We start from the raw sequence: 20,226 nt of genomic DNA on the forward strand, positions 1-20,226 counted from the left end.
TGCAATCTTTCACATATTTGATGAGACTTTGCACAGTGTTTCACCCGCTAATAATCTGAGCATTATGTAATCGTGTCTCTCTCGTTGAAGATCATTCTGTCCCTGAAAAGGGAGAGACAATGTGCGTGCTGATTCACACAAAGACACAGTAGTCTCCTTGTTATGCATGGGCATGGCCGTTGAGAACAGGCATTGTAAAGGGAGCAGGCTGATCTTGTGTTGATTCATACCCATGCATAAATGTATAAGTTGGAAAAAGAAACCCAAATAAGCACAGATAATGCAAATAGCTTACCCTGTGGAAAAACAATCACTCTAAAATATAAAGGCATGAACAGAAGTTTTAAAAGTCAAGTCAAGTCACTTTTATTTATATTGTGCTTTTTACAATACAGATAGTTTCAAAGCAGCTTTACAGTGATAACAGGAAAATTATACATTTCGGCTGTCAAGTCATTTCAGTGTTGATTCAGTTCATCTACAAAGAAGTTCTGCATTTTGTTGAACTGTAGATTTTGTAGCTAATCGTCGAGCTTATAGTTCAGTTCTCATACAACAGCATCAGTACAGTGAGATCAATAATATTGTTGAATATTAAAAGACCACCTCCCGGTTTCATAGTGTTTTTTTCTAAGGCACATAAATAAAAGAGGAAAACATTTCTACTCAAATATAACAAATATTTAAAGCTGAGGTGAATGTATAAATGGTCATATATAAAAATACTAAATAGAATTTCCTTAACTTTTTAGATACAAACACTGTTTACAAATAAATAATTCCAAAAAAACTAGTTTTAGAAATACAAACTTTGTATTCTTAGGACAATACATTGAGAGTCATCAAAAGAGATTTTAATCAGAATACTGACCACCATAAGAAACACATGATTACTGTATTTTCCTCTTTGCTTCTCTTTCTTTTTTTTCGTTCTTCTTCTTAGATTAAACTAATCCTTTAATCTAAGCCTTGTCAGTGAAACCAGGCCTACAAGTTTTAAAAAAAAGCATAAGTAGGACATTATGACAACATGTTAAAAGGATAAAATTACCATTTTCTTTCCCATGTGCATTAGAAAAATAAAACGTTACATCTTTGCAGTGATGTTGTAAATAAATAAACACATAGTCTACATACATACAACATAGCCTACATAAGTTACATACACAGCTTACGAACATACAGTGTAGGCTACATATTATACATAAGTTACATGCCCAAAGCTACGTCTGTAATTTCTCAGAGGTGGAAATGACGGAGGTGGAAAAGACATTTTATTAGTTTTTCTGCAATATTAGCACACCCTCATGTCAGGCTTAGCTACTTTTAGACTTAGCAGGTTTACTTGTAATAAACATAAATAAATTATTTTCATATTTGTTGTTGGCCTTGGCCTACATAATTCAACCGAACTACAGCCAAGGTGGAAATGACGCTGAATAAAAATACAGGTATAAAAGCTTGAGTTACCTTGATTTATTTTCTTGTGCTGAAGAGCACATGTGCCTGAAGTTTCATCTTCAACTAATAGGTCCTTTTCACTATTTATTCCATGGATACAAGTAGATAAAATATTTAAGGTTGATCTGTTAAGGTGAATTTTGTTGAGGGAATGTTTGTTGAAATGACGGAAAACCTGGGGACAGACTTATTTAATTCAAAAAATAATTTTAAATTGTGATATACATATACATATAGAATTTCGATGGTATGATATTATTTTGTTTGTCCTTAAGACAAACATGTTAACAAATATTTTTAAATTGACCCTTTAATATATATACTTTAACATTCAAAGAGGGCCAGTCTGGGTTGGGGACAAGCATAAAACTGCAAAATCTGCTAATAAACAGCCTTGCAAAAGCATTTTTAAAAGAAAACAGGGGCAAGATTTGGTGGTTACTAGGATGTTGGAGCATGATCTTCATAATGACAATGTATTTGTGCATTTATTTGTTTATTTATTAACAAAAAAAGGCCAAGGACACAAAAGTGCCTGTAGTTGGAGAATATACATTAGATTTACAATTTAAAAAAAAACAGGGCTATGCAATTCTGTGTAAAACCTACTATATTTAATTTTAGTCGCTGCAAATTCGGTTAGGTCTAGAGAAAGAGTAGTGTAATATGTGTGGAACTAAAACGAGCAGGTAGTTTCACATCGAACGTACATTTAGGAACACATCGGGCGTGACCAAATCGACAAGCTTTTGAACGGCGTTACTTTCGACAAATAAAATCATACCTTTACAAAACTGTGGCCAATAGCATCATAAACGGGCGTGTCTAAAGCAACTGTGATTCTGGAACGTTACAGCAGGCTGGTGCCCATGAGGAGAATGGCGGCATCTGGAGGAAAGGAGCATAGACAATTGTCTGTTGATCGAGGACATCAGGCGGTTGGCAACAACTGGGCTGGGAATGGACAGGGGTCAGGAAGTGACGGATCAGGAAGTGAGGATGGGGAGATGGATGTTGGAAGCGGGAAATTGGAAGAATGGAAAGTAGTAAAGAAAAAACGTAAAAGTAAAGATAGAGACGAATCAGATTGTAGTGACATCGACAAGGGGAGAACAATGGTGAAAAGGAGTGAAGATGAATTCAAGGTATTTATCAAGCTGTTGCAAGAGGGGACTACTTTTGATGAGTGGAGTCCAACCCTACTAACCAAAACTTTACACAAAGAAATTGGGGAAATTAGGAACGCTAAAAAATTGAGAAATGGTTCTTTACTGGTAATATGTAAAAGTGTGGAGCAACAACAGAAAGCAATAAAGATAAATAAATTGAATGGAAAGCGAGTGAAGTGTTCAATGGTGTATGACAAGAAGCTTGTTAGAGGTGTAATCACAGGGATTCCTCTGAGTGAGTCAGTTGATTCAGTGAAAAAAGGAATAAACAATGTGAAGGTCAGGGAAGCAAAACGACTAAAAATTAGAAGGAATGGAAATATCTGTGACAGTCTTTCAATCTTGATAACTTTTGAGGAAGAAAATCTTCCAGGAAAAGTCTTTATTGGATACATGAGCTACGATGTCAGGGTTTACATTCCACCACCACTGCGGTGTTTTAAGTGCCAAAGGTATGGGCATGTAGCTGCGATATGTAAGGGAAAACAAAGGTGTAGTAAATGCAGTGGTGAACATGAATACGGAAAGTGTGAAGAGGGGGCAAAGTTAAAATGCTGTAATTGTGGAGGGGAGCATAGTGCAGCATATGGTGGATGTGAAGCTAACAAAAGAATGAAGGAGGTACAGCGAATTAAAGTAGTTCAAGGGGTCTCATATGCAGAAGCAACTAAGAAAGTTCAAAAAGTGGTGCCTGTTGAAATAATAAAGGAGAGGACTAAAGAGGTAGGGGAATGTGTAAAGTGTGATAAACTAAAAGAAGAAAAACTGATTGTGAACAAAGGAGATTTTGTGATCTTCATGGCTGAGATAATCAATTGTTCTGCGCAGACCAGTAGTAGGACTGAAAGAATCAAAATAATTGTTAAATCAGCCGAAAAATACTTGGATGTAAAGGGAATGAATTGGGAAAGAGTTAGAGATATTCTTAAGGATGAAGAACAACATTCACAGACATGGATTGGGGCTGCATAATGGTTTTAATTATACTCCAGTGGAATGCTAGGAGTCTAATTGCAAATGGTCAAGAATTTAAGGTATATGTTGAAAATTTAAAAGATAAACCTAATATTATTTGTGTACAAGAGACCTGGCTAGTGCCCAGGTTGGATTTTGTAATTAAGGGATACAATTCGTTAAGAAGAGATAGGGATATGGGTAAAGGAGGAGGAGTTGCAATTTTTATACAAAGAGGACTTCAGTATAGAGAGATTAAGAAGGGGAATGACTTGGAATACATTGCTACAGAAGTAAGGTCAAGTGAGGATAAGGTGACAATAATAAATTTTTATAATCCATGTAGACCAGTGGAGAAAAAACAACTTGAGAACATTTGGAAGGATTTAACAGGGAAAATTATCTGGTGTGGGGATTTTAATGCACATAGTACATTATGGGGAGAGAAGGATGATGGGAATGGAAATGAGTTGAAGAATTTATGGAAGAAAAAGAGTTAGTGTGTCTGAATGATGGTTCTGGTACAAGAATAGATGTGGCAAGAGGCACAGAGTCAGCAATAGATCTTACTATTGTCACAAAAACAATTGCAGATAAATGTGAATGGGAGGTAGTGAAGGAAAGTACGGTAGGGAGTGATCACTATCCTATTAGAATTCAGATAGGAATGGAAGTAGGGAATGAACATGAAGTAAGAGAAGAGAGGTGGATTCTAGAAAAAGCAGATTGGAATAAGTATAGAGAAGCTAGCGATGAGTTATTATCTATTGATAAAAATCTAGATATTGAGGAATTATGTTATAAAATTAGTAATAGTATAATTATTGCAGCAGGAGTATCAATTCCAAAAACTAAGCCTAAGACATTAAATAAAATAGTTCCGTGGTGGTCAAAAGACTGTAAGGAAGCAATTACAAATAGAAATAGAGCATTTAAAGAGTTAAAGAGAACACACAATTTTCAGAATTTAGTTCAATATAAAAGAACCCAGGCAAAAGTCAGGAAAATAATAAGGCAAGCTAAAAAAGAGTACTGGAAGAGGTTCTGTGATTCTATTGGGAGAACTACTCCAGTGGGGAGAATTTGGAATATGATTAAAAAAATGAAAGGGAATGGAAGGGAATATGGATATCCTATGCTGATTGAGGGGCAAAGAACTATCACTAGTAATAAGGAAAAAGCAGAAGTTATAGCAAAAATATTCGTCAAGGTGCATAGTTCAGGAAATTTAAATAATGAGGAAAAGAGAGGAAGGAAAGAAACAGTTGGAAAATATCAGTATGTGTTTGGCAATGAGGATAGTGAGGGAGGGGAATTGGATGTATTGTTTACAAAGTCAGAACTCAACATGGCATTGAGGAAAGCAGGTAAGACATCGCCAGGGAGAGATAAAATCTGTTATTCTATGTTGGACAACTTAAGTGATAAGAGGAAGGATGTTTTGTTAAATCTTTATAATAAAGTATGGATAGAGGGATGTATTCCTAGAGCATGGATGGAGTCTATAATTGTTCCTATTAGGAAACCTGGGAAGGATCCCCAAATAGCAAATAATTATAGACCTATTGCGTTAACGTCCCAGATGGGAAAAACTATGGAGAGAATGATAAATGACAGGCTTAAGTATTGGATAGAAACAAAAGGATTGATGCAAAATTATCAAAGTGGATTCAGGAAAGGTAGAAGTACCATGGATCCTATTGTATGCCTTGAAGATATAATAAGGAAGGCTCAGGTGAATAAAGAATCTGTAGTGGTAGTGTTTTTTGATATCGAAAAAGCATACGATATGTTGTGGAAAGAAGGCATGCTGATTAAACTAAAACTATTGGGAATTAAGGGAAAGATGTTTAGGTGGATGGAAGGGTTTTTATCTGATAGAGTAATTCAAATTAAAATAAATGGGAAAGTAAGTGAAAGTTACAGTGTGGAAAATGGTGTTCCACAAGGGAGCATTATCAGTCCACTTTTATTTTCAATCATGATTGATGATGTTTTTAAGGATGTACAAAATTCAGTCGGGGTAGCATTGTTTGCAGACGATGGAGCAATGTGGAAAAAGGGAAGGAATATAGATTTTGTGGTGGATAAGATGCAACAAGCAGTAAATAGAGTCCAAGAGTGGGCTATTCAATGGGGGTTTAGAATCTCAATAGACAAAACAAAGACGTTATTTTTCTCTAGGAAGAAAATAGATTTGAATGTAAAAATCAAATTATCTGGAGTAGAATTAGAACGAGTGGAATTCTTTAAATATTTGGGAATTTGGTTCGACAAAAGACTAACTTGGACAATGCATATCCAGAAAATGATTGATAAATGTAAGAAAGTGTTGAATGTGATGAGATGCTTGCGTGGAGTAGAATGGGGAGCAAGCAGACCTGCGTTGAAAGCTATTTATTCAGGGATGATCAGGTCGGTATTTGATTATGGGTGTATAGTGTATGGATCTGCTGCCAAAACTTTATTAAAGAAACTAGATGTAATCCAGAACCAAGGTTTGAGGTTATGCTGTGGGGCATTTAAGACCTCGTCAGTGGCAGCAATCCAGGTAGAGATGGGGGAGATGCCGCTACATCTAAGAAGAGACCAGCTATCTCTTGTGTATTGGGCAAATCTGAGAGGTCATACTGAAAAACATATGAGTCAGACAGTTTTATGGGAATGTCAAGAGAGAGAGAATAATCTAATCAAAAGTTTTGGATGGACAATAAGGCAGAAGATAATAACAATTGGAATTAGTACATTAAAGATAAGCCCTACAGTGGTATTTCCAGTTGTACCTCCTTGGCTGCTGTCGGAAGTTCCAGTTGACTTAGGATTATTGGAGGAAAAGGAGGTTAATGGAGTGGATCGTTGCAGGACTCAGAATTACATAAATAGTAAATATAAAGAAGGAATTATTTTATATACTGATGCATCAAAGCAGAAAGATAAGAAAATGGGAATTGCTTATGTTATCCCTAAATTAAATATTGAATATGCTAAAAGAATTAATGATGATTTAGCAGTATATACAGCAGAAATGGTGGCAATATGGATGGCAATGATGTGGATAGAGAGCAATAAACCTAAGCAAGTTGTGATTGCGTCAGACTCCAGTTCAGCATTAATAAGTCTCAAGCATTGTCACTCTGAGTCTAGACAGGATATAGTGTTTGAAATAATCCATTTAGCTAACAATCTTCTAAAGTCTGGTATTAGTACTACATTTATATGGGTGCCAGCTCATATAGGTGTAGGAGGTAATGAGTTGGCAGACAAATGTGCGAAGAAAGCAGCAGAGAATTCTTTTATAGAGATGGATATTAAATACAGTAAAGCTGAAGTTAAAAGTATAATTAAAACTAAAATTAATGAAAAATGGCAGTTTCTTTGGGACAATGAACAAAATGGGAGATACTTGTATAGTATTCAAGGAAAAGTGGGAAAGAGCAGGAATACATACAGAAAAAGGCGCGAAGAAGATGTGGTGTCTAGAATAAGATTAGGACATACAGGTTTAAATAGAACGTTATTTATAATGAATAAGCATGTTGATGGAAAATGTGAATATTGCAATAGTCAAGAGACAGTAGAACATGTAATTATGAATTGTCCTAAATACCATCAAGCTAGACAAAGATTGTTATCACAACTAGGTGAGAATCAGATTTCCCTAAATGTACATGATATAATGCAAAGAGAGTCTGGAGAAATGTGTTTTAATTTTTTGTTTTCTTTTTTAAAGACAACTGGGTTAATTAAAAGAATGTAAAAAGGTTAGTCTGATTCGTTTACAGTGTAGGAGTCTGACTCATTGATCCACACTCCAGTCCAGATGGTGGCGGTAATCCACCAAAAAGCTGGTTGCCAACCGCCATAGAAAGAGAAGAAGAAGAAGAAGAAGAACTGTGATTCTGTTAGCGTCATTGACAACGGAGTTTTAATTCTGTCAGTTACAGAAGTAGAAATATTAACGCTATTTGCATGAGGACGGTAGCAACATTATGAGTCGCTGTCCTTTAAAAAGGAATCCAGTAAAGAAGCTCGAAGGATCAATGTTGTGCTTGCTAATAAGGTCAGAACATCAGTGACTCCCGAAAAGCCATTCATGCTAGTAATAACGTTACCCATTCATATCTAAGTTACCAGAAGAATTTATACGAAAATGAATCAAGCAAGAACAGCTAAAGAAAGAGTTTGCTCTTCGATAACGCAAAAGAATGTATTAAAAGAAAATAAAAGGATAACCTCTGGAAACAGAAGAAAGACCAAAGGAGTGAGAGTGTTGGCCGAGAGGAACCCGGCTGTGGCGCCTGTGGGTGTTTGGGTGGAGAGTGGAGATGAGTGTCAGGAACATCCCGCGGTAAGAACTGATATGAGAGCTGTGGAGATTTTGTTAAAAACGGGCTTCATTGAAGGACACTTTGCACTAATACGTTACACGTTGGTGTCGCGCTTATATAGTCTGTCCCACATTCTTTACTGACCAGGAAAACGCGTCAAGAAACACTCCCACATTTTTTTCTGTAATTTATTTGGAAAAGAAATAACAGTAACTAATTATGAACCAAAATCTAGGCCCAAACTAGCTGCCACTGAGTTAGGCTTACATCTAAATTCTGGCTACAAAACCCTGTTACTTTACATATAGCCAGGGTTATTATATAATAATAATATTATTATATTATATTATATAATTAAAATTTCAATTAAATAAAATATAATAAAAACTTAAAACTTACTTTTTTCCAGTTAATTGCCAAGGCAGCATTTCTTTTTTTTTTGTTTAGTTTAAGTATTAAAATAACTTAAACTGAAACAAAAAATAATAAAACTCATATTAAACTAATATTAAAATGTAAAATTATAAACTTATATACTTATATATATATATATATATATATATATATATATATATATATATATATATATATATATATAGGCTATATTAAAAAAACTTATTTATAAATTGAGTTCATTTTTATTATTAATGTGAATTTATTTTTAATTATTTAATTTATTTATAATGTGATTTTTAATAAATAATATATTATTATTGTAAGCTGTTTGTACACGCATCCCAAATTTTCATAAAAGAGTTGCAAAACTTGCAAACACCATATAAATGGGATCATCATATCATGGGATCATCAAATGACCTCTTGAGGTTAAAGAAGAAGAAGAAAAAAAATACTTTAGGGCCCTATTTTGTACCTTATTAGTGGAAAGTGTTAACTAGCCAGTCATGTAAGGTAAATCTCACCCTGTGTGTGGGGCAGGTCCGGGCTTTGCTTACGGAAGAGCTTCTGGAGGAGACCCGACGAGAGAAAGAGGAGAGTCTGCGCCAGTTTCAGGATGCAGTTCGTAAACGTGTTTCACAGCAGGTCCATCTGCGCAAACAACAGCAGCTACTGAAATCATATGAGACAGTAAGAAATGTCTGTTAATGAGCAACAAAGGATTGCACTTTTTTTATGAGTAGGGCACAATTTATCTATTGACTATTTTATAAGCAATAAATGCACAAATCCTGTGTTCTTTGGAAATAGAACCATGTTAAACCATAGCATAAACATAACACTTTTGTTAATAAATGTAGGGTAATTTTTAATGTTTGTTTCAGAGGTCTCTTATGCTCACTTACGCTGTATTTATTCGATTAAACACACAGTAAAAACATTAATATTGTGAAATATTGTTGCTATTCTTCAAAAGTTTTCTATTGTAAATGCAATTTATTCCTGTGTCGGCAAAGCTGAATTTTTAACAGCATCATTACTCCAGTCTTCAGTGTCACATGATACTTGATAAATCATTACAATATGCTGTTTTGATGCTTGTTGATGATTTGATCAAATTGATTTAATTAAAACATATTTTCGTACAATTTAATGCATCTTTACTGAATAAAAGTATTATTTTAGTATTTTTATACTGTTATATTATTTATTAATATGTACATTTCCAGTTTTCATTTTCATTTTAGTTGATGTTAGATGCACTTTAGATGCATGTTTAAATTATGCACTTTTGTCATTTTATTTAAAATAATTTTTATTTAGCTTTCCTTTATACTTATTTCAGTTTTAGTTTGACTAAATTTAGGCTAGTACTTCAACTTCAGTACTTTTCCCCCCAGTAATTTGCCAAGACAACCGTTTTTGCATATAATATTAATATTCTATTTCAGCTTTAATTTTCTTTATCGAAAACAATTTCTAATTATTTTAGTTTAGTTAAAAAAAAATCTTACTGACCCCAACATTTCGAACAGTAGTAAACATGGTATAAAAAGTGGCCAGTTTTAAACACATCAAATATTTGTGAAAAATGCCTTTTGTATTTTATTGTCACCAACAACCAAAAGCTTGTCTGAATAGCTGTGTGGAAAGTCATGACACCTTATTCTAACAAATGCTCAAATAGTCATTTGTGTGAACCTTTCTTCTTCTTTTTTTCAGGTTGAATGTGAGGACAAAGTATCGCAACAAACCAGCAAAGCAGCCCATCGCCTTACACCCCAAACCAATTTATTCCCTTCCTGGACACATGGGCAGCGTGTTATCTGCAGTCCCAGCTCTCGCTTGGTCAGTGCTCAGGGGACAGAGGCCATTTCTTCCAGTCAGCACACACATCATGTACGGGTATTTACAGGCAGAACCTGATTTCACCAAGTGCAGCATCTTTGTTTATCCTGGAGCAACATTTCAATTAACCAATCAGATTTGAGGGACACGTTTAGGCTTACAACCAGGGTTAAGTGCTTCCAAATCAGTGTTATTCATCTATCATTTCCTTCGGATTTTAGGAAGAACTTATGAGTAGGGTTAGGTTTAGGGTAGGTATAGTGTGAGGACTCAATTTTCAGACTGGAATGTTGTTCCATGATCAACAAAATAACTTTGCAAAATAAGAATGTGCGTATTTACAGAGCATGATTCTTTTGCATCTATCTGGATCAGTTTGCTTGCATGCTTTTGTCAGAATCTAGATGTACATGTAAGGGAAGTGTTTCTGGACACTTTTTCCAGGTCAGTAAAGTTAGGAAGCAGGTGAGACACAGACTAGCCGCTCACCAAATAGTGCAAGATGGAGATGAACTATCACAGCTACCTGGTGGGAGATGGAAAATATCCCCAGCTAGAAATGTGAGTCATGCATAATGCATTTGGGTCATTTCTGAGACCTGAACGTTCAGTGTTGTAGTATTAATATCTTCACATTTGTTATATACAGAAACCTGAATCACATACTTTGAGTAATCAGAAGGGTTATACTGAAGGTTCAAATGATGGAGGAGAGGAAAACGAGCAGGATGTTGGCTCGGAAGATGAGATGCTGTTGGGGCAACATGATCAACCTCTTCATTTGCATCGCCACAGAAGCAAGGCTGTAACTTTTCAGAACGATATGGTGAGAAGATCTTGTTTGGCCTTAAATTTAGTCCCAGATGGCACACCTACGTTAATACACATACCGTGTAAAAAAAAAGTCATGCTTATCATTCCGCTGGAAGGCAAGGCTTTGCTTACAAATGACTGTGCTGCTACATGGAAGTACGTGCTTCTGAGAAAAGAAAAAAAAAGTTTGTGAGGTTTTTGGCATAGGATCTTAGGAAGACGGAGGGTAAACAAGGTATCCTTGAGAGCAACATTAGATACGCCTTTGTTTGTGCACTATATTGATTAAATAACTGTTAAATGGTTAAAAGTTTATTTTTTAGTTTTTAGTTTACACACACGTCTTCAGTGTTATCTATATCACAGGTTTTTAGATGCTACAGACCCTCCAAGTATGATCAGGGACCTCCATGCTAAAATTTAAAAGGCAGTGATATTTATTCATGTATAAAGACCCAATTTATACTGTGAAAAATGTATATTATAAATGAAAATATATTGTAAAATACTGAGTTTGTGTTTTGCTACATTATCAAGTCTTTTTCTTCTCACTAAAGTATTGTACTCTTAGAGGGCTGTCAAAGTTAACGTAAGATACTAATAAAATACATTTAACATACTTTTTTTACATTTATATACTCCAGATTTGATAATATTACTATTTCATTTTGCTTCTAACTATCATTGTGATAATTTTATTCTATTAACAACACTAGTTTTTAACACGAAGAAAAACATAAAATGTCCATATAGCTTTGTGGGGGAAAAGTTAACAAAACGTAATTGACTTTAATCAATGACAATATAAAATCAAATTATTTCGTTTTCTGGTCTTTGTAATATCAAACATAGTATTCTTCTCACATAGAATGAATGTGTTTTAATACATGAGAATATAAAGCTGCTTATGATTTAGACAAAACACTTTTGCATCTTGGAATCAGTTTCCAGTTTGTTGCATACTTAATTATGATTGTAATATAATTTTTAGTTTCACCTTTCCTTAAACATCATATAAAAACTGGTTGGTGTTTTTTTTTTAATACATATACCTTAGATTGCCCCTTTCGGTTTTTAAGTGGACGCTTTAGAATAAATATTTACTTTCTGAGTCTGTTCTGTTCAAGCTGTCTTACACCAAATGGCCTTTTATTACATTTTCAACACAATATGTTATTATTTCATGTATATATTTTGATGTCTCTGTAGGTCTATGAGCCAGATCCCATGGCTTCCTGCACAGGCTACACTACTGACTACAGAGCTTCCCAAGTGCTTTGGCCTCATGAGAATCAGGAGGATCTGAAGAGGCAGGTGAGGAATCACTCTTTATTTGAATAAAGTCTCCTCTTTAGGCTCTTTTTATTAGGGAAATCAATGTTGATTTTTATAAACATGGCAATGAAACTGAATGTCTAATTGTAAGCATATTACACTGAAAAATATAGACAATTCAAATGTACACTACAGTTCAAAAGTATGTCAGTAATTTTTTTTTAATGTTTTTTGAAAGAAGTATTATGCAGACCAAGGCTGCATTTATTTGTTCAAAAATATAGTAAATAACTTTTACTTATCAAATATTATTAAAATTTAAAATAACTTTTTTTATATATATATATTTTAAAATATAATTTTATTCCAGTGATGTCAAAGCTAGATTTTTATCAGCCATTCCTCCAGTCTTCAGGGTCACATGATCCTTCAAAAATCATTCTAATATGCTGATTTTGCTGCTCAAGAAACGTTTCTTATGACTATCAATGTTGAAAACAGTTGTGATGCCAATATTTTGGTGAAAACAGATAATACGTTTTTTCATGATTCTCTAATGAATAGAAAGTTCAAAAGATTAACATTTATAAATTATATTGAATATTGAATAAATGTCTTTAATGTCACTTTTGATCAACTGAATGCATCCTTGCTGAATAAAAGTAATATTTCTTAAAATTTACAATTCTAAAAAAAACAATTCTAACTGTAGTGTATTTAGCGTTTATTCTTGATTTAGGTGGAGTCTGTTTTTACCAATCAAAATGTCTTCAAAGTGCTAACTGTATTGTTTCAGAGGCAGTCTCAGTTCCTTATGTATCGACGTCACTTCATGGATACTGAGCGAGAGCAAGTGAAGGAGCACCAAAGGCACAGGAAACATCTGAAGAGAACTGCAAGGTCGAACCTCACCACATGTTCATGTTAAGTCTTTTTTCTACAACAGCGCTACATGTTCATAAATTCACTGCTACTAAAAAGAATGTCTATTTGCATTCCGCGTGATGGTTGCTCACTTCTCTTTTGGTTTCTGTAAGAAAAAATAATGAGGATGTTGAAGATCTCGATTAAGAAGTTTATTTGCAGCATAACAGTGACAAAGTACACAAAGCACCTTTGGTTAAACGGAGTCGGGATGAACCCTGAACAATACAGACTCAAACAAATCTTATATTGTTTCTAGACTAGTCCTCCCTTGCATCATGTAAAAAAGGTTTCGTTTTAAATGTAAATTAAGGACAACAGTCGAAGTGATAACCTTCCATACCCACATCACAGATGTAAAGGTGTGATCACTAAAGGGGTCGTGTGATAGGATTATACTCAGAAAGACATCTGTCTTTATGATTGGTAATCACGGTCACTTTGTCACAGGATAGTTCTTGATGTCCTGCTGCCGCTTTCATGCAATAACTGATTAAATACTATTCCGGTGGTACTATTGTCACATTACTGAGACCAGAGCAAACTGTCTCTATGATAACAAAGCCATTTTAGGAATGAGTTCTTTCTAACATGTATTTTGAAGTGTAATCTGGGGTGAGGCAGACTATAATTTCAATTTACCCTTCTCTCCTGTAGTCAGGCTACGAGAAATAGTTGACATGACTGATTAGTTAATGTAAAATAGCAATAATACTGAATTTAAAATAAGACTGGGAGCAGGGATGCCATGTCTTTGTGACAAAGACCAATGTAAAAATTACATGATTTAATATTCTAAAAGGTCACTCTCATAACAAATGCAGAGATTTAAACGTTTCTAGTAACCATTATGCTGTTTTCTTTTGATTCCCAGAAAAAAAAAACATAAATTGTCAAAATGTAGGTTTTCTATTGATAATCTAGAATTTAGGTTAAAGTAAATAGATTCTAACAAAATGTATATGTATGTGCACATATGAAAATATTTTGTACAATTAATTTAAAAATGATTTTTAGATGTAATGTTTTATTACAATTAATAATTAAAAAATAAAAATTAGAATTAGTGCATGTCTTTTGCACTATTGAAGCAAGTAACCACACATAATTTTCTTTTCATTAAGTTGTCCAAGAACACAAAAGACTTCATCCTGTGCTCTATATTATACTTTCTTTTATAAACCCAGAGAAATCTTTGCTGTGTGTAGGATTAAGAATGAAAAAGAACAACTCAGGAAAGCTGAAGAGAAGAAGATGGAAAGGCAGCGACAGCTGGAGGAAGAAAGAAAAGACATGGCTGAGAGGGAGTATTTGATTATGGAGCGATTGAGGCTTGATGAGGAGGAGGCAGCAGCAGAGAAGGTAGAGAGACGAGAAAGAACAAAATGGATCAAAGAAAGCAAACGGTACATACTGCCAATATATGCCTGACTATGTTCATTATTACCATAAAAACACTACTGTTCAAATGTTTTGGGTCAGTAGGATTTGTTATTGTTTTGTGAAAAGTCTTTTGCTCACCAAGGCTTCATTTATTTGATCAAACAATTCAGTAAAAAACATAATATTGTGAAATATTATTAATTTAATATAACTGCTTTCTCTTTTAATATATTTTAAAATGAAATTTAATCCTCTTTTGGCAAATCAGAATTTTTAGCAGCAATTATACCAGTCTTCAGTCTCACATGATCCTTCAGAAATAATTTAAATATGCTGATTTGCTGCTCAAGCAACATTAGCTATGTTTCCATGCAAAACTGCAAATTTAACTTATACGCAAAATTGGAATATCGCATAAAACATTTGCGATATAAAGCAGTGATTCCATCCCATGTTTTCAAGAGAACAAAATTGTCACTTCCTGGGAAAATGGCTCAAAATATCTGTAATAAAAATGGAAATGGCTGCAACCGCATTTTATTTTCCTCCATCATAAATGACTTACTCCTCAGATCATGCAGATGAAATGCAATAAATGCTGTCATTCATCTTACGTTTGGATGCCTGATGTTTGGGAACGCAATCACGTGATTATGGTCATTATGCCAAATCATTTTGATGACAGACTTTTGTTCAGGCATTTTAGAATAACTAAAACAACATTAGAGATGCCGTGCAATATAACTAATCCGTTGTTTAGTGCAGTTATCCAATCACATCCTCTGTTTAGGCAAAGTCACATGAGTTTTGTTTGTTTGTGTTGTTATTTATTCTGTAAATGTGTTTCCATCATAGTTTATGTGCATGTCTTCTTGACTCAATTAAGCGCATACATTTTTTAAGCATTTTTTATACATTTTTATAATTGATGTGCATCTTAACATTTACATCCAGCGTTTATTTTTAATGTAATATCCCAAAATTGGCATAAACATATGTGGATGGAAACATGGCTGTTGTTGAAAACAATTTTATTTTTTAGAAAGTTCAAAAGAATAATTTTTATTTGATATAGAAATCTTTTGTAACATTATAAATGCCTTTACTGTAACTTTTGATCAATTTAATGCATCATTGCTGAATAAAAGTACTTTCTTTAAAAAAAAACTTAATGACCCAAAACATCATAAATGCTAGGATTCCATAATAACCATAAACAAACGATAAATGCACCATAACATCTATTGTTTCACATTCAATAGATCAGAATTGTGTTGTAATAACATGTGAAGAGCTGTCATGGCATGTGATGATTCTGTGACAGGTACATTGAGGCAATGCAGGCTCTACTGAAGGAGAAACTGGAGAAGGACAAAGTAGAGCTGCCTCCTCTGTGTTCCTGTGCAGACACTTTCTGGGACAGCCATCCTGATACCTGCGCCAACAACTGTATCTTCTACAACAATCCAAAAGGTAAACTGCTCACTCTGTATCCGTTTCATTTTATATTTTAGAATAAGTATAGAACATCTCACTGCTCCTTAAATGAAAATAATTTGAATGTCCTGTGACAAGGTGTATTAACTTTTCGCTCTTAACAGGCAACAAGTGACAAAACAAAACATGTTGTTAGTTGCTTGGTTCCAATATCTGTGATGTTGTGTAGGATAGCCCCACCCCCAGTGAAACATCATTCGTCCAAAATCCTGCTTCCTCAAACTGTAGAATGAAATTCAGGATTGATTGGTTGGGATTGTGTTGCTGGAAACGAAACCTTGTCACATCGTGCCTGGTTAGAAATGGTTTTACTCACAGTACCGTGACTTGACGGACGGTGCATGTGGCCCCTCTGTCACAACTGACATCTTTTGTTTTTCCACTTTCCATGACATGTCATAACTGTAGATATTTTTACCAGACAGTGTGAAGTTTAATCATGGATTTAGTTCATCATAGGAACAACCTTATTTTATAACTAGATGAAAACAAGTTTTAAATAGCCTTATGAAAAAGAAGTACACTTTGGCATACTTTGGCATGTTACTTAGGCATGTTTAGACCAGAAGGAAATTCCCATCCCCCCTAGCAAATCGCACCTTGCTTAAAACCATGTTTTTAAAAATTCTATGTAGGCTATAGGGAATCCAACAATTTTTTTTTAGAACTAGACAAATCTCTCTGCATTAATAATAGGCTATAAAATGCATTAATAGGCTAATTTACAGTAGTCCATGTTTGTTCGGGATTTGAACCCGTGTCATCTAAAAGATCGAAACTTAAGTTCTACCACTCGGCCACGAATTTACTCACTGAGAAACGCCCAAACTATCGTTTCTCCAGTGTGTGTTCGCTCACATGAGCGAGAAGCGCTCTTCATTCGTCTCATTCCTCAATAGAATAGTAAAAATAATCAGCTTCATTGCACCTAATTTATTTTTGTTTGTTATTTTTGTTATTAATTTGTTTTTGTTTTTTTGTTATCACGCTGCTCTCCCGGGGAATAGTTTCATGTCGCCCACCGACGTCTAGGCCTACAATATGAAATATAGGCTATATTGTTCTCGTCTCTATTCTTAACTTTTCATTCTATTTTTCTGTCCTAAAGAAATGTTCTATTCTTTTTACCATAGTTGTAATATTTCATCCTTACTGTTAATTGACATTAACCCCACTTACATTTCAAAATGCGGCAATTGCTGCTGTTTTGCACAATACCGCTTTGTGCCACCGGGCGGTCATTTCGCGAATGACTTTGAAATGCGACTGGTTTAGTTTTGCCACAGCGGTAATAGGCATTCTGGTTGACTAACTACTGTATATGGCTAGTTACTTGATGGTTTGTGTGTAGAGTTACTTCGCAAAAACACCATTTAGAAGAGTTAAAATAGTTTTGGATGAAATGTTTGCTTTTGCAAAAGATGTGTGACGTTTTGCATGCTGTCTGCGTGTTTTGTGGTTTTGTGTGTAGAGTTTCGAGAAATTAAGCCATAGTTTCAGAAAATGTATTTAAGCATTTTTAGCTTTAAATTTAATATCAAATAACACTACAAGTCCTTTAAATGTGCTTTAGTAAGTCAGCACGTGAAAATAAGTACTTCTTAAAGGATTAGTTCACTTTTAAAAAAACTTTTGCTGATAATTTACTCACCCCCATGTCATCCAAGATGTCCATGTCTTTCTTTCTTCAGTCGAAAAGAAATTAAGGTTTTTGATGAAAACATTCTAGGATTTTTCTCCATATAATGGACTTCAACGGGACCCAAACCGTTCAAGGTCCAAATGACAGTTTCAGCGCAGCTTCAAAGGGCTTTAAACGACACCAGACAATGCATAAGGGTCTTATCTAGCGAAATGATCGATCATTTCAAAAATAAATAAAAAAGTTTAAGTTTTATAAGTACAAATGCTCGCCTTGCTCTGTTCTGTGATGCACGTTCGTGACGTCACATAATACGCAATTACGTTGAAACGAACGCACATCACAGAAAGCCATTTGAAGCTGCACTGAAACTGTCATTTGGACCTTGAACGGTTTGGGTCCCGTTGAAGTCCATTATATGGAGAAAAATCCTGGAATGTTTTCATCAAAAACCTTAATTTCTTTTCGACTGAACAAAGAAAGACATGGACATCTTGGATGACATGGGGGTGAGTAAATTATCAGCAAAAGTTTTTTTTTAAAGTGTACTAATCCTTTAAAAGCGTGATTGAAAATGGTTGAAACATGATTTAATGTACTTCACTTTAAAAAGTTTAATTTTACATTATTAAATAAACTCTAAACCTGGCATTGTATATTAAGAATAATGTTGGCTTCTTGACGAATTGCTTTGTTCATCATTTGTAAGTCTCTTTGGATAAAAGCGTTTGCTAAATGCACGAATGGGATGTTATCTTTTTTCTTTTTCTTTTTTCTTTCTTTTTTCTGCAGCATATGCTCAGGCTCTGCAGTCTGTCTTGCTTGGCTGTGATCTGAAGGAAGGAGGTCTTGGACAGTATTTGTCCACCTGGATGGCATCCTCTTAAGATGGAAAACAATCACTTCCTTTGAGAATGGACATCCATAGAGTCATTATTGAACGTGTTTTAAGATTGGACAGCCTGAAGTGTTATGTTGTATTAACTTAATGAGTACATGGTGTGATGTTTTTTTCTTGTACTCATGGATGACATACGTGACCAATATTTGTACTGTTTTAGTAAACCTTAATGAACTAAGAAATTCAATTCTTTGATTGTTTATTGTGTCACAGGTTGGTTTTCTTAGAGTACCTAAATGTTAAAAGTGCCCGAATTGAAGCCCCCCATAAGGCATTAGGGGCCCGCAATACAAAGTAAAAAATTGTCTTAGGGGTTCTGCTATATATTTTAATTTTAGTAAGGATAAAGACAATCTGATTGAATTCATGCAGTTAGGATACGGTAAATTCCATGAATTAATTATTTACAATCATTCATGTGACTGAAGTCTGTTTCATGTTTCTTTAAAATGTAAACGCCCCTACATTTAAGACCGCTCCGGTGAAGCTAACTTTAGTGAAAAAATGGAGAACAATAAACCTCCACTTGGAGTCGGAAATACTTGCATACATTTTTATGAAGTAGACCTATGTGAAACTCATTTGCAAAAAATCCCCACCAGGGTGATGCAAAGGGACAGTAAGCACCATTGATCAGTAAGGCTAGAATTGTGACATTTTATCTTGTAACTGAAGATAAAATAATGAAATAAGTTAAACAGATATTTGAAGGTCCTTTTTTGACTGCTCCTTTATCATTGCTTTCTGAGAAATGAAATAATTATTCCTGTGCCAAACGCGAATCGGACTGAGTTTAGAAGCTATCTGATTATTTTCAATGTTTTTGAGACATGTATTTTGAAGTCACATGCTTTTTGTGGGTCTTCAAGTGCCTTATATCATAGCACTTTATACAATACAGGTTGAGTTGAAACAGTGATAAACATGAAAATAGCAGAGTCAATTATGGAAACTCTATGGAGATTCTGCTGTAAAACAGCTAAAAGACAATAGTGTCATTATTTAGCTGAAATTTAGCTTATATGTAGTCACCTGGTTGGCAAAAGAAGGTAGTTTGGGTCTGCTGCTTTATTACATAAGGCATTCAAAAGAAGAATAGAATAGCTTATCTCTATTTTGTTTTATATATGTACACTGTATAAAGTATATTGCCTGGACAGAAAATGTATAGTGTATATATTTTTTCTTTCCTGATCAGCACAAAAGCCAGTTCTCTGGTAGTATATATATATAATGTATATAGGGATTTTATTTGCAATAATGGCTGAATAAGTGAATAAAGGAAATATAAAATATATATTGCAATTTCTTGCAATATAATATATATATATATATATTATATTGTATATTATATATATATATATTGTATATTGCCTTTATTCACTTATTCAACCATTATGCAAATAAAATCCCTGAATGCTTAAGTATCTGGTTGAGAAGTCACATTTTTTTTCTGTCTGTGTCTATGGAAATAAGAAGTATTTATTTCCATTCCAGAAAGCATCATCCTCATTTCTAGTCAAATATAAGTTGTTTAGTTTTGATACATACAATCTTGGGTTTATTTGTCATATTACATAACTCATTTGTATTGTCAGTGCAACCCATGCTCAAGATTTGTGCAGGATAAGCAAC

The 20,226-nt window shown here is 34.2% G+C and overlaps 1 protein-coding gene across 2 annotated transcripts; it reads left to right on the forward strand.

Moving 5' to 3' along the window:
* The first annotated feature begins 7,442 nt into the window (after window positions 1-7,442).
* On the forward strand, window positions 7,443-18,773 carry ccdc15 (coiled-coil domain containing 15). Of its 2 annotated transcripts, none has more exons than XM_077206508.1 (10): window positions 7,443-7,932; window positions 8,849-8,998; window positions 10,031-10,213; window positions 10,601-10,717; window positions 10,806-10,982; window positions 12,179-12,283; window positions 13,041-13,144; window positions 14,377-14,574; window positions 15,876-16,024; window positions 18,483-18,773. In XM_077206508.1, exons 1-10 carry the CDS (start codon window positions 7,735-7,737, stop codon window positions 18,575-18,577), a joined length of 1,476 nt encoding a protein of 491 aa, XP_077062623.1. In that variant the 5' UTR covers window positions 7,443-7,734; the 3' UTR covers window positions 18,578-18,773. The 2 variants fall into 2 exon arrangements, with proteins under 2 accessions (XP_077062623.1, XP_077062624.1); XM_077206509.1 differs by having other exon boundaries at window positions 10,031-10,207.
* Window positions 18,774-20,226: the final 1,453 nt, after the last annotated feature.

This window comes from Siphateles boraxobius, unplaced genomic scaffold (genome assembly GCF_051911475.1).
Source record: "Siphateles boraxobius isolate OS27281-9 unplaced genomic scaffold, OSU_SipBor_1 56, whole genome shotgun sequence".
Classification (NCBI taxonomy): Eukaryota; Metazoa; Chordata; class Actinopteri; order Cypriniformes; family Leuciscidae; genus Siphateles; species Siphateles boraxobius.